The sequence below is a fragment of the Erpetoichthys calabaricus genome, chromosome 12 (assembly GCF_900747795.2).
Source record: "Erpetoichthys calabaricus chromosome 12, fErpCal1.3, whole genome shotgun sequence".
Taxonomy (NCBI): Eukaryota; Metazoa; Chordata; class Cladistia; order Polypteriformes; family Polypteridae; genus Erpetoichthys; species Erpetoichthys calabaricus.
The window spans coordinates 82,026,457-82,039,301 of NC_041405.2; the positions used below are offsets into that span (position 1 = coordinate 82,026,457).

The window sequence follows — 12,845 nt, forward strand, 5'->3', positions numbered from 1 at the left end:
TGTGAATGTCCTTGAGTAGCCCAGCCAGAACCCAGACTTGAATCCGATTGAACATCTCTGGAGAGATCTTAAAATGGCTGTGCACCGACGCTTCCCATCCAACCTGATGGAGCATGAGAGGTGCTGCAAAGAGGAATGGGCGAAACTGGCCAAGGATAGGTGTGCCAAGCTTGTGGCATCATATTCAAAAAGACTTGAGGCTGTAATTGCTGCCAAATGTGCATCGACAAAGTATTGAGCAAAGGCTGTGAATACTTATGTACATGTGATTTCGCAGTTTTTTTATTTTTAATAAATTTGCAAAAACCTCAAGTAAACTTTTTTCACGTTGTTATTATGGGGTGTTGTGTGCAGAATTCTGAGGAAAAAAATGAATTTAATCCATTTTGAAATAAGGCTGTACATAAGAAAATGTGGAAAAAGTGATGCACTGTATCTGTAGTACTAGGGTGTTGTACCGTGTTAGCCATTATGAATGTAGAGAAAAGCTAAGCAAAATGACACCTTTTATTGGCTAACTAAAAAGATTACAATATGCAAGCTTTCGAGGCAACTCGGGGCCCCTTCTTCAGGCAAGATGAAATCAAAGATGTAATTGATTACATCTTGCCTGAAGAAGGGGCCCGAGTTGCCTCGAAAGCTTGCATATTGTAATCTTTTTAGTTAGCCAATAAAAGGTGTCATTTTGCTTGGCTTTTCTCTAAATGTCCTATAAATGTAAATCACACACTACTGCACTTTCCTGAATGCCAAAACAAACGATTAGCCAACCAAACAATGACATCAACTAGAGGTTAAATGACTTACTGACTGAAAAATTATTCCAGCAATCGCAGAACACAAGGCAAAAACTCCACAAAAACAGCTGGATATTCCCAGAAGAAACAAATACAAGAATGATGTGACATTACAGAATGACAACCCTAACCATCCTTAAACAAGTCCCACTGTTAGAAAAGACAGTCACATAATTAAGCAATTGGGTTAGAAGCACAACCTGCAGTCAATTGGCCATACAGGCCTGAATTTGATGACCATGTAATACAGGAAGAATGTGTACTACATTGTTGTTCCTTCCTGCTCCACTCCAGTTCACTTGTTGGGACTGTCTCCTTTCTTTCACTCAATACTTTTTCATACTTGGTCTCTCTCCAGTCCAATCTACAGTGTTTGTTTTAAACTTACTTTCACATCAAATCTGGACAGCTTGCTTGTGGCCATTGGAACTCTTAAAGTCTTCGTAGTCAAAGATGTATGTTGCTTCTGTTGCATTACTTCCATCAGTCTAACTACTGTTATACTATCTTCAAAACCAGGGCTACTATTGACCACTGGATGAAATTTAGAGCTTTGAAATACAAATCCATCAACAATGTTTGAGAATTTTAATAATTTTCAAGTTAATACCTTTATTAAAATACATGTGATCATTTTAATGTAAAATAATGCTCAAAAGTGACTGCTGACCATAGGCCAGAGGTTTCCAGACTGGGTAGGAAAGGACACTGAGGGGTCATGTCAGGTTGGGGAGCATGCACTGTAACAGCACTTTGCTGCACCCACCACACAACTAAAGAGCTCAGGATCCTGGATAGCAACCCCCTAGGCAGACACCCGGTCCAGTCCCACCCTCCGGAAATAACCATCTATCTGCCGTAGCCAGGTGTTATGTGGGCATCCCCTTGGCCTGCTGGTCCATCCTTGGGGAATTGTGCCACATAGCCATAGTGCCATTTACAGATGCATCCTCATAATGCAGAAAAAGGTACATAGTCAAAAGCTGTGAAATTAATTCAATGCTATAGCGAGGTGTGATGAGGGTTTTCGCTATTATTTGACCTTAAGAAAAGCCCAGTTAGCAGTGAACAACGATCAAGGAGTTCTTCAGGATGTTTCTATATATGGTAGCTTTTGTCATCAAATTGTTCAATTTGTGCATTAACCAATATGGATCGGTGACATAGCACACATGTAACATAACAGATCAGTGGGGAAAAAATACCTTCTGTTCAACATACTGTACTGGAAAAAACAGAAAATACCACGACAAATACATAAAGTAGGGGTTTCCATTTATAGGAGATGAGGACTGTCCTAAACAGCAGTGTGAGGTGGAGTATGGTCAAATGGTAGCATAAAACTCGCTTTACTGTTGAGACACACAGACATTGCTAATTTTACTGTTTTGCTTATTATTACGAGGTAACAAGTTGAAGAAAACATTTTGCTTTGTTCTCCTCCGTCAGTGTGCATTAGGTTAGGATATATTTAGTAATACTATTGACAGTTACTTTAAAGAATTGATCCAATTGTTGTGGACTAAGCATTGACAGAGTCAACTCTAGATCAGGTTGTTACTCTAGTCTTTGCTCTCATGTCATGAAAGTTGCCCCAAAAATAACCTGAAACCACTGGTGCATATGTAGGCAAAGCCTTGCATCTAAGCAACTTGTTGGTGAATTAAAAGTCACTCTTGATAACGTTTGTGGAATTTTCACAGCTTCAGGTTTTTTTAAAGTGTCTTCTTTCTACACTGCTTCCTTATACTGAAGAAAGATAACTCTCTCAAGGTAAAGTCCTTACCCAGCAATTCAAACTTAGACATGAAGTGCAGCTTTTTTGGTAGACCATCTTTTCCTACTTATTTTCAAGTTACACCACTGTGAATGGCTTCCGAGTCTCGTATACTTCTCAAATATTATCCTACATATAAGCTAAATTTGGCACTTTAAAATAGCTTGGTAACAATATTCAAAGTTTCAGAAAAACAAAATGTTAAGATTAATAAACTACATTTTTAGAAAGGCCAGCCCAGCCTGAAGTATTTGAAAATCTGCACATCTTCCTATCTGAAAACAAAATTCACCTCTCCCAGAAAATGAGTGAGAAAATAACTGAACACTTGATTTAAAAAAACAAAAACAAAAAACAAACAAAAAAAAACAAAACTGCAGTTTAAAAACAAAATGATTGCACTAAATATTGGTTTTGTTTTATAAAAAAAAAACAAAAAAAAAAACATTTAAAAACACAAGTTTTTATAATAAACAAATGTATTCATTAAATGCATATATTTTTATTGTAACTTATTTTTTGAATATAAAAATACATGCGCTGTTTGTGCCATCTTTTTATTACATTGTTTTTTTTTAATCCCATTATTGGCCCATTTGCTTCCAGTTACAACCAATACATTTTAAATAACTATATAAATTACAAATATTTTGCCTATATTAAGAGCACAGTTTATGGAAACTTGCTACCCAAGGGGTATGCAAGTGAAAACTGTTTGGGAACCACTGTCATAGGTGGCCCACTTTCTTTGACTTTAGCAAATTAGTGAAATGCTTTAAGGCTCACTTAACTTGCATGAAGCATTTTTTCTTTGTCATAACATAAGCAATGATTTCATGAAATCAACTTTTTAAATAAATGAAAACAGGAAACTATACACTGTTTAATTTGTAATTAATTTCTGCTATTAATACTAAATGGTAACTTATTCCGATAATGCAAAATGTTTTCATATATTTTGTAAAATGCAGCTTATGGTTTAAAAAAAAAAAAAAAAGTATTTCCTACAGTGACTGCTAGTATTATAATGAAAAAAAATGCATGTAGCCCTTAATTTAACAAACACATCAAAAATGGAGAAACCTTTTTTAAAATGATTACTTGAAATTTTAAATGGTTTAAATTACATTTCTAGTTGAAAACTCTTTCTAGCTAGTATACTAAATGAAAATAATACAACATGTTATTATCAGGAGTTGGAGGAAGGCCTCTGCTGGTAGCCAGATAGCTGACTCACTATGGTGACAATGCTCTTTACTCATGTACAATTTGACTGAACATTAAAATTTACAAAAATGAAACAGTGTCCTGCATTGTTCAAAATATATCAAGTTGTAGTGTTTTGTTTTTTTTTTTTAAAATTACCAAGGTTATGTGTAGTAATGGGATGAATTAATCAGCACTAATGCAGTTGTACACATGCTCCAAAAATCAATCTAATTAGATAACATTCTTTCGACCAATGACTGGGCAGTCTGCTCTCTACTTGTAGTTAGTTACACTGCATTTTTGGCATAACTACCATACAAGAAAAAATTGTTGGTGGGGAGGGAGGAGATCGCCATTAGTGACTGTAGGTTACAATGACAAAAAGGAGCAATACTGAAGTTGGAAATTACTTTCAAACCAAACAAAGTAGAGACTGAAAACTTCAAAGCTGACATTGCTTCAAAAAGCTACCTGTTAAATTCTCAAAACAGAAGTAATTTGCTGACAAACTTAAGCTTGAACAGCAAAAAAGTACTCTTTCATGCAAGGACTTGACTTAAGAAAAAAAAAAAAAGAAAAAATTGTGGACTGAAGCAATGCAGCCATTTTCATATAAATTACAAGAAAGGAGAATCAGGAATATCAGTTTTCTGGCAATGAGCTGTAGGAACTAAAATCCCAAGAATCATCGCTGCAGTTAAGAGACAACCTGGCTGTTGGTTCACAAATCATTTCATACCATTTTTTTTTTTAAAAAAAACTCCTAAATGCTACTTTTTGCTAATAAAACACTGGAAATTGTGACTGTTCCCATTTAAAACAATTACTGTTGTGGTATGTTGTTAATGAAATGATTTGCACTTGTTAAATTAAAAAAGAAAAATATCACATTTTTATTGCAACAGTACCTTACAAGCCTCCTTCCCCAGACATCATTATAACCATCTACCATCACTTTTTTTTTTTGTTTAGCTGGATGAGTGTTTTTGCCATGCAAAGCTGCTTTAATTTGAGTCAGAATATACTAATTAAGAGCTTGTGAACTGCAGTGCAAAAAAAGAAGTCTTCACTCAAAATTCTGTCCCAAACTCACCATATTGGAGTTAATCATTCTCAAATCAACTCAAAATTTCTGCTTTCAGCTCAATACTAAGAATAGAAAAAAACACCTACAGTTAACCTTTACAACAACAGGTGACATATCCAAATTGTTACCCTTTGAGAAAACAGATCTTCGGTATAAACTAGAAAAAAAAAATTAAAACTGAAGTTTAGCAATAATTCTTTATATGTTGGACTTGATTGTATTAACAACATTTTTTTCTAACAGTCTCACAAAACATTGCTGGTAATCAAGCATCTCAATATGACTGGTGAATGTCTGTGTAAAGCACTATATATTTCATAACAAAATTACACATTTCTGTTTTCTCATATACAAAGCATGGATGTCTGACTTCCAATAGATTATATTCTTTTTAAATTAACTGTTCAACTACATCTAGGAATTGTCAACCTATCTATTCATGCGAACAATTCTGCAACCAAGCAGTTTCATGCACTGAGCAGACCAGGGTGCGGATCCTCTATCCAGGGGTGGGCAAAGTCATTCCTGGAGGGCCGCAGTGGCCGCGGGTTTTTGTTCCAACCCAGTTGCTTAATTAGAAAACAATCCTTGCCAATAATTACATTTCATGGCTTGTTAGTGCTTTAACTCTGCTATGTCAAGTCATTCTCATATTCTAGATTTTTTTTCCATTCTAAGGATATCATCCAAATACTTTGAAGTGTAAAACGTATGGGTAATTCTCAATCCTTCACTTTTTTCTCTTCTCTTTCCTTCCAAGTATTTAATTAAACCAAATAGTGCACGATAAATACACACAGGTGTAAAGGGTAACAAGCAAAATGGTTAACTGCTGGTTTCTTTTGTCATTTGCATCTGATTGCTAATAAGGAGCAATTAAAAAACAAGAATGTAGCTGTTTAAGACTTAAATAAGCAATAAGGGTTCAAAATCTTAATGACGGAGTTAACTAAAATGAAGCAGAAGATGTTTCTAGAGCAATAAGTGCTTCTTATTAAGAAATTGGGTTGGAACAAAAACCTGCAGCCACTGCGGCCCTCCAGGAATGACTTTGCCCACCCCTGCTCTATGCAACAGTGTCTGCTCCCATGTATAAAAAGATTGGTTGTCTGTCATAATATAGTTAGTTAATTATTGAGTTTCTATTAAAAAAAAAAAAAAATCCCAAATTTCCCCCTGTGGACAAAAATTTCTGCCTATGGTAAAATTAGCTGAAATATTTAACTCTTATTACACATACTGTATATATGGAGAGAGAGACAGACATTAAAATGCATGCAAACAAAATATACAGTGTAGTATTGCTCAGACTCACAAATATTAAGATGGTATAGTAAAAAAAAAAAAAAAAAAAAGGCTTTGTACATTTAAAACTGCCTTCAGGATGCTGCTCAAAACAGTGCCTAGGACAAACCATAAAACAGTCACAGCAAACAACAGCATGGAGAAAGAGAAACTAGAACCATTTCATTCTTTTTAAAACCTAAATGCTTTAGCATATTGCATTTTTTTTTTTTTTTAAATTTAGCTGCACTGCAACTTAACGGTAAAACTGGCCCTCGATTTTAACATTCTATAGTGTCCAACTATTATAAATGCTTTGGGATTTGAGTTCAAAATATTAATAAACAACCTGAGTAAAAAGTGAAGATTCCTTTAAATGATGGAGAGAATAACTGAAAATTTAATTTTGGGAAAAATATTCATTTATTCACTGAATACATGATTTGCCAAGATCATGTTATCTATTTACTGTAGGTAACATAATTCTCAAAACTGAGTATATGTGCTTTACACACTAAAATATGGTAGAATGAAAAATGAAGCCCACATACTTTTCACTACAGTAGGTGCAAATCTCATCCATTAATTCCAGAAAGGAAAAAAAAGAAAAAAAAAAAAAAAAGAAAAATGTTCACTTGAAAGAAAGGTGTGCAAAATATGCCCTTTAACATATAAATGATACATATCTGAACTACCTGAAAGCTACATACAGTGAAGTGTTGTTTTTTTCCTTAAATTAGTATGCAAAGTTTTTTTTGGTTGTTGCCACGGTGGTATCTGTATAAAAATAAAAATTCTGGGGTAGGGTCAATGAAATAATCTCTTAACCAATTTGAACCACATTAGCATTACATATTTTTTGTCTGGATAACCAATGACATTCAAACGTATTAGGCTTGCTCGTGGTGAAGGCAAACCAGGTTTTGGTGTTAATGCAGATTTTCAACATTGTTCTGTAGAAATTCATCATTTAGTCTATTTACTTTTTGTGAAAACCAAAAAGAATGTACCTTTCCAAAACAGCAAAATAGTACTCCAATTTTGCCCTAGTTTAAGGAAAAATAGGAGAAATGCATATATAACACTTACCTTGTCCAACTCTTTTGTGATATTAGCACAGGACACAGCTGGCGTTTTTTTTGAAGTCATCTTTGATGAACTTGGATTTCCAGAACTACTACTGGATTGATGGGATTTGGAAGTCGAACACATAGGTGAATTTCTTGAAGAGAAACGTGAAAGAGGGGGTTTTGGCAGGCCTAAAAGTTTTGGTCGTTCTACAGTAGCAGATGGGTGCACTACAGATATTCTGCTTGTTTTTGGAAGTCCTGATGAAGAGGGAAGAAGTGAAAGCTGGTTTCCCACAATATTTGATGGGCAGGCACCAAGGCTGAGGCGACTAGATGAAGGTGGACGAAGCCCTCTATTGTACTTCTGGGACAGATTTTTTTTACAAGATGACTTTACCAGTTGGCTTCTCTCTTGGGTTTTTGTTTCTGCAATGCTTTCAGCCACAAAGCTGAAGGCAGTAACAGCACGAGATTCTTCTTGGGATGGCCCAACAAGTTTTTTTGAAAAATTTACCACTGGCAGTGGAGTTGAAGCACAAAGACAAGCCTGTGGCATAACCAGACTTTCATCGCCTGGCCACTGCATACAGGTTTCTATCTCCTGAGTTTTCAAGGGGCTAATAAAGAAATTACTTTTTGAGGGTCCCCCTTTAACATTTGTTAGCTGCAAACTGGGCTCATCACTTTCAGGCATTTGTACTGGATTTAGTTTGGTTTCAGACTTTTCGTTTTGAACCTGTTCCTTATCATATTTAGCAGTCTTTTGTGATAAATCTACAGTAATATTTTTCAGATCCATGCTAACATGTGGCAGCTCCATGGTGCAATTTTTCAACTCCAGGCTGCAGTTTGTCAAGTCAATGGTGGCATTAATATTTTTCACAGCAAGGTCTGGTTCATGGGGAGAACTTTTTAAATCAATAGTAGTATTTACCTGGACATCATCAGGATCTTTGAGATCAATTGTGCAATTTACATTTTTGAATTCAGTGCTATCCTTTCCAGGAAGGCTTTGAGAAATCTGGAGGCAATTTTTAAACACAGCCTCCATGGTCTCAGGCTCTATTTTTTCTAAGTTTGTCTGGACTTCCTGAAGTACAAAAGTATTTTGGCTTAATTTATTCTGCGACATATCAAATGTTGCCTCTGGTGAATGTTCTGAAATTACCCCCAGGGAATAAGTATCGGAGGACTTGCCAGGGAGTGATGAATTTAACAAATCCAGAGTACAGCTGATTTCTTGATTTACTTCATTAAGTTCATCCTCTAATGGATTTTCAATTTGTGCACAAGGTACATTCCGATTAAAGTTGCTGGTGGCACAGTGGTTTGACATTTCAAAATGTGCATGTGTTGGTTCTAAAAAACTCTTCATTAGCATACTGTCATAAGGTATAGTCTCAGCTTCAATTGGACAAAACTCTTCAATAACTTTTGCACCATGACTTGAATTTTCCTTCCTTAGTAAATTTGCACATTGTTGACCTACTTCCGTTACTACTGCAGCACACTCCTCTGCAAAAAAGCTATGGTAAAGGAGACTACTTTCTTGAACACCTTTAACCAATCTCACTTTCCCCTGATGACTTCTTGGAGTAGGCATCAAAGCTGGAAGGATCTCCACAGAGACATCCTCCTTGGAAGCAGAACCAACTGACTCCTCCAGGAGTGGGCTAAGGCATCGTTTACCAACTTTGGCAGGTACTGGAGTGCAAAAATATCGAAACAAAAGCATGCCCTCAGAAGTCTGCTTTAAAGTAGCTGAATTACTTTCACTCAGTTTGTTTTCAGATTTAGAAGCTACTTCAAATGTCTTATCAAGGTCAATCCCCTTAAAAAAGGGTGTACTATGCTGTACATATGCATTGCCAGAGTCTACTGCAATATCCTCATTACCTTCACAAAAAACTTCTTTTATTTGAACAGAGGCCCCGGAGGCAGCTTCTTTATTTAAATGTACTTCTAATTCTTTGGCACATTCTTTAGACAGGTTAAAAGTTAAATTATGAGAATCTACATTGAATGAACACTCTTTCACTGGGGACGGTTTTCCTCCAACATTGAAACCTTTGCACCCATTTAAGCTAAACTGCTCATCCTCACAAACAGGCCTCGGTTTTAAAGGGGCATCAGTGTCCATGGTGTCTTTTACTCCCAGGTAAAATGCACTCATGTGTAGCTTTCTTTCGGTTCCAAGAACTTGCACTTGCTTTAAAGGGTCTTGCTGTTTTAACCACTTCTCAGGTTTTGTTAGCTGAGGCACAGAGGTCTGTGCAAGAATATTTCCTTTATCATAAAGTGGCTTCCTAATCAAAGTTTCTCTCGACTTTGGAGGGGAGGCCAGGCACATCTGTCCACCTGAAGTTTTCTCACATGTCTTCTTTGACTGTTGACTGGGAAGAGGCAGAGAGAATCGGCGCATGGAAACAGCTAGGTTAAACTGTCCATTGCTTTGATTATCCTTCAGAAAAAGCAAAACATAGAAAAATGAAAATAAAATTGTGTTAAAATATTTAAATGCAGACATTTATATAGTTAGTCATTTCAAATAATTATCATGCAATAGGTGGGAAGACGAAGACACAGCTTGGGTCAGAGCAAAGTTAAATTAAATTCCATTTTTTAACTAAACTCAAAGCCTAAAAATGAAATCCACCTAACTTACTCCCAAATTCATCCAGTTGAAAATTTTCGAAAAATATACTTAGCCTTTTTTGTAATATTTTAGTTACCAATGCAATAATTATGAGTAGAAAAAAAAATACCTGAATACACAGCATAGTATATAAAACCAAAATGAAGAGGAGGAATTTCATACTTATCAAGTCTTAAAAGAAAAAAAAAACTACATTTTACACACTGTATCAGTCCTGAAGGTCTGCATAGGCTATATCTTTCATGTTATAACAAACTTCTTGAATGAAAGTCATACCTTCCCAATAATAAATTTGCTTTCTAGCTATGACTTATTAAAACTCTGTTATCTGGTGAGTTTTTAGGGTGCTTTGTCATATGCATCTCAATTAGTAGCCGATTAAATACACAGCGACTGAAAAGTGGCTATGCAGTCATTTCAGACTAAAAGAAGCAATTTAATCTTAAAGCCCTATAAAAGTATTTTGCATTAACAGTAATACAGCACTTGGTTTCTAATTAGGATGCTGGTGGGAACAAGAACCTGAAGCCACAGTAGTCTTTCCAGAAGTGACATTTTGAAGGTTTACTTTATCAATAAACTACACTAAATAATGATGGAATGTTATAAATTTTGTGTGTTCAACAGGCTTCACCATTATGCATTTCATTTTACATTCAGATGTAGCGTTCAGGTATTTGACTGGAATTTTAAAAGCTGAAAAACTTTTTCCAGTATCATTTCCTCGGCAACAAAGATGATGCGACAGCTTACTATGAAGGCTACAACATAATTTTTGATTGATCTCAATGGCTAATTCACCTTTAAAATAATTTTAATTAGTATTCATAATGTAATGTTTTTTTCAGACTCAATATATTTAATTAAGAATTGTTTAAAAAAATAAGCAGGATAAAAGATGACTGTCGAAAGTAACACATTAAAAATGGTTATCCATATGATGCTCGAAAACCTTGACAGAAGTACACTAAAGATTAATTTTAAAATGGCACATTATTTGATCACAGCTTCGGAAATGTTAGCAACGTTATTATAGAAAGCAGACAAAAAAACTTACAAAAAAGTGATAAACCATATCGATTAGACTCCTTATTTACTACTGCTGTTTTTTTTTTAACCCCATTATTATTAATGGTTATAATTTATTTACTTATAGTATGTTTCATTACTAGTCTTGCACCTGTCCTTACTTTTATTATGTTACGGTCCAGGGTGACGTTATTTTGTGCCACTCTATGCTGCAATACTGTGAAAGGATAGTATTGCAATAAAGCCAGTTGAATTTATACATCAGCACAACTAACTTTAATCCAAAATCTAAACGCAATTGTCGTTCAGTTGAAAAACACCCTAATATAGCTTGTGCACAATGAAAAACAATATAGTTTACAACATTGCTTTAAAGAACATGCCTTACATCAAGAGTAGCAGGTAAACAAAAAAACATCTTACCATTGTAAAGCTTCAGTCTTTCCCTCACTGCGTCAAGTCTATGCTATATAAATACCAGCTTAGGCATTAACACGACTTTAGGATCAGCACCAATACTAATAAAATTAATTTTTGCGGTCCAAATAGCAAAGCGTGTATATAGAATAAAACTAATAAATAAACATCCGAGGTAGGTGCTGTATGTTACCAGTAAAAGTGCCAGGAAATGTCCGCAAGCACCAAAATAAAACTTCACAACTAACAGAAAGACAAACGTCTCGTGATCGTCACAAATTGATGACTCCAACAACAAAAACACGATGGACTCATATATATTTAAACCACTCCATAATGTCTCGACATTACATTCTAATATTAAATACAGGAGAGTGTAAAGCAATAATGCCGTTACCCGGCCTACCTTAATACATTTCTGAACTACCTCCTACCCATAAGTTAAACTTTCAAAAACCAGCGTCTTCTTTTTCATTGGTTGACGACAGTTGCGACCCTTTTCCTCATCCAATCATCTTCCAATGTGTTAAAGTACTTCCTTAGGGTACGTCTTGCTGCTTCCAAAAAGTGATTGGACGGGTAGTAGAAAAACATTAGATTGAAAGGCCTTTGATCCAATGAAAAGAGCAAAAAATTTTAGCTCGGAAATAATACCTATATTCAATTTAAGATTTTTTTCATCGCGAGTAACCTCTCAATAAATAAGGAGGCTGACGTTAGCTGCTTCAATACTATGGTACCAGAAAGATGTTTAGAGGCGAGGCTTGTATTGATCAGAGTCATTAAACCCCATCAGTAATCAGAAATAATTCCACATGTTAATGGGGTGCGAGAAAACCAGAAAGGTTTGCCTATGGTGTTTATTGATTTGGAGAATGAATATGACAGAATGGCATGTCATGAAATCTTGAGGCGCATGAGAGGGAAAGGATCAGAGAAATATGTGAGGATTGTCCAGGATATGTAGGAGGGCGTGAAGACTCGGGTTAAAAGCAGTGTTGGGGTAACAGTAAGGTGACCATCCGTCCCCTTTTCCCGTGGACATTCCCCTTTTTCGGACAACTGTCCCCACTCAGAAACATGTCCCCGGTTGTTCCTGTACGCTAGCACGTCATAATGAAACTGCATTTTCACAACCAGGCATGAATTCTTCTCGAGACGTATGTAGTCTACGCTCTTTTCCAGGGAATGGAAAAGAAGTTGAAAGAATGGAGAAGGGCTTCGGAAGATAGAGGACTGAAGATAAATTGGTAGAAGGCAGCTAATTTGATGTTTAATGATGATTAACGTTCCTAAGTTAGCCTGCAGGGAGAGCAATTGAAAAGAGTGGATACGTTTAAATACCTGGAATCAGTGGTAGCCCAAGGCGGAAAACTAGATGCAGACATAACCCATAGAGTGCAGTGTGGATGGAAAAACTGGATGAAGGTATCAGGAGTACTGTTTGTTCGAAGAATTAAGGCAAAAATCATAGGTAAAGTTTTTGTGACAGTGGATAATTTTAACAATAATGCTAAGA

At 35.7% G+C, this 12,845-nt stretch overlaps 1 protein-coding gene across 1 annotated transcript in view; it reads right to left on the bottom strand.

The window, feature by feature from the left end:
- Positions 1 to 11,766, bottom strand: part of LOC114662344 (uncharacterized) — a 39,020-nt gene extending 27,254 nt beyond the window's left edge. Inside the window, exons 1-2 of the mRNA XM_028815741.2 lie at positions 11,333 to 11,766; positions 7,244 to 9,685 (exon numbers count right to left, since the gene is read on the bottom strand). Of these exons, the coding sequence (XP_028671574.2) occupies positions 7,244 to 9,685; positions 11,333 to 11,335 (2,445 nt within the window). The 5' untranslated portion in view covers positions 11,336 to 11,766. The remainder of the gene's footprint in view (positions 1 to 7,243; positions 9,686 to 11,332) is intronic.
- Positions 11,767 to 12,845: the final 1,079 nt, after the last annotated feature.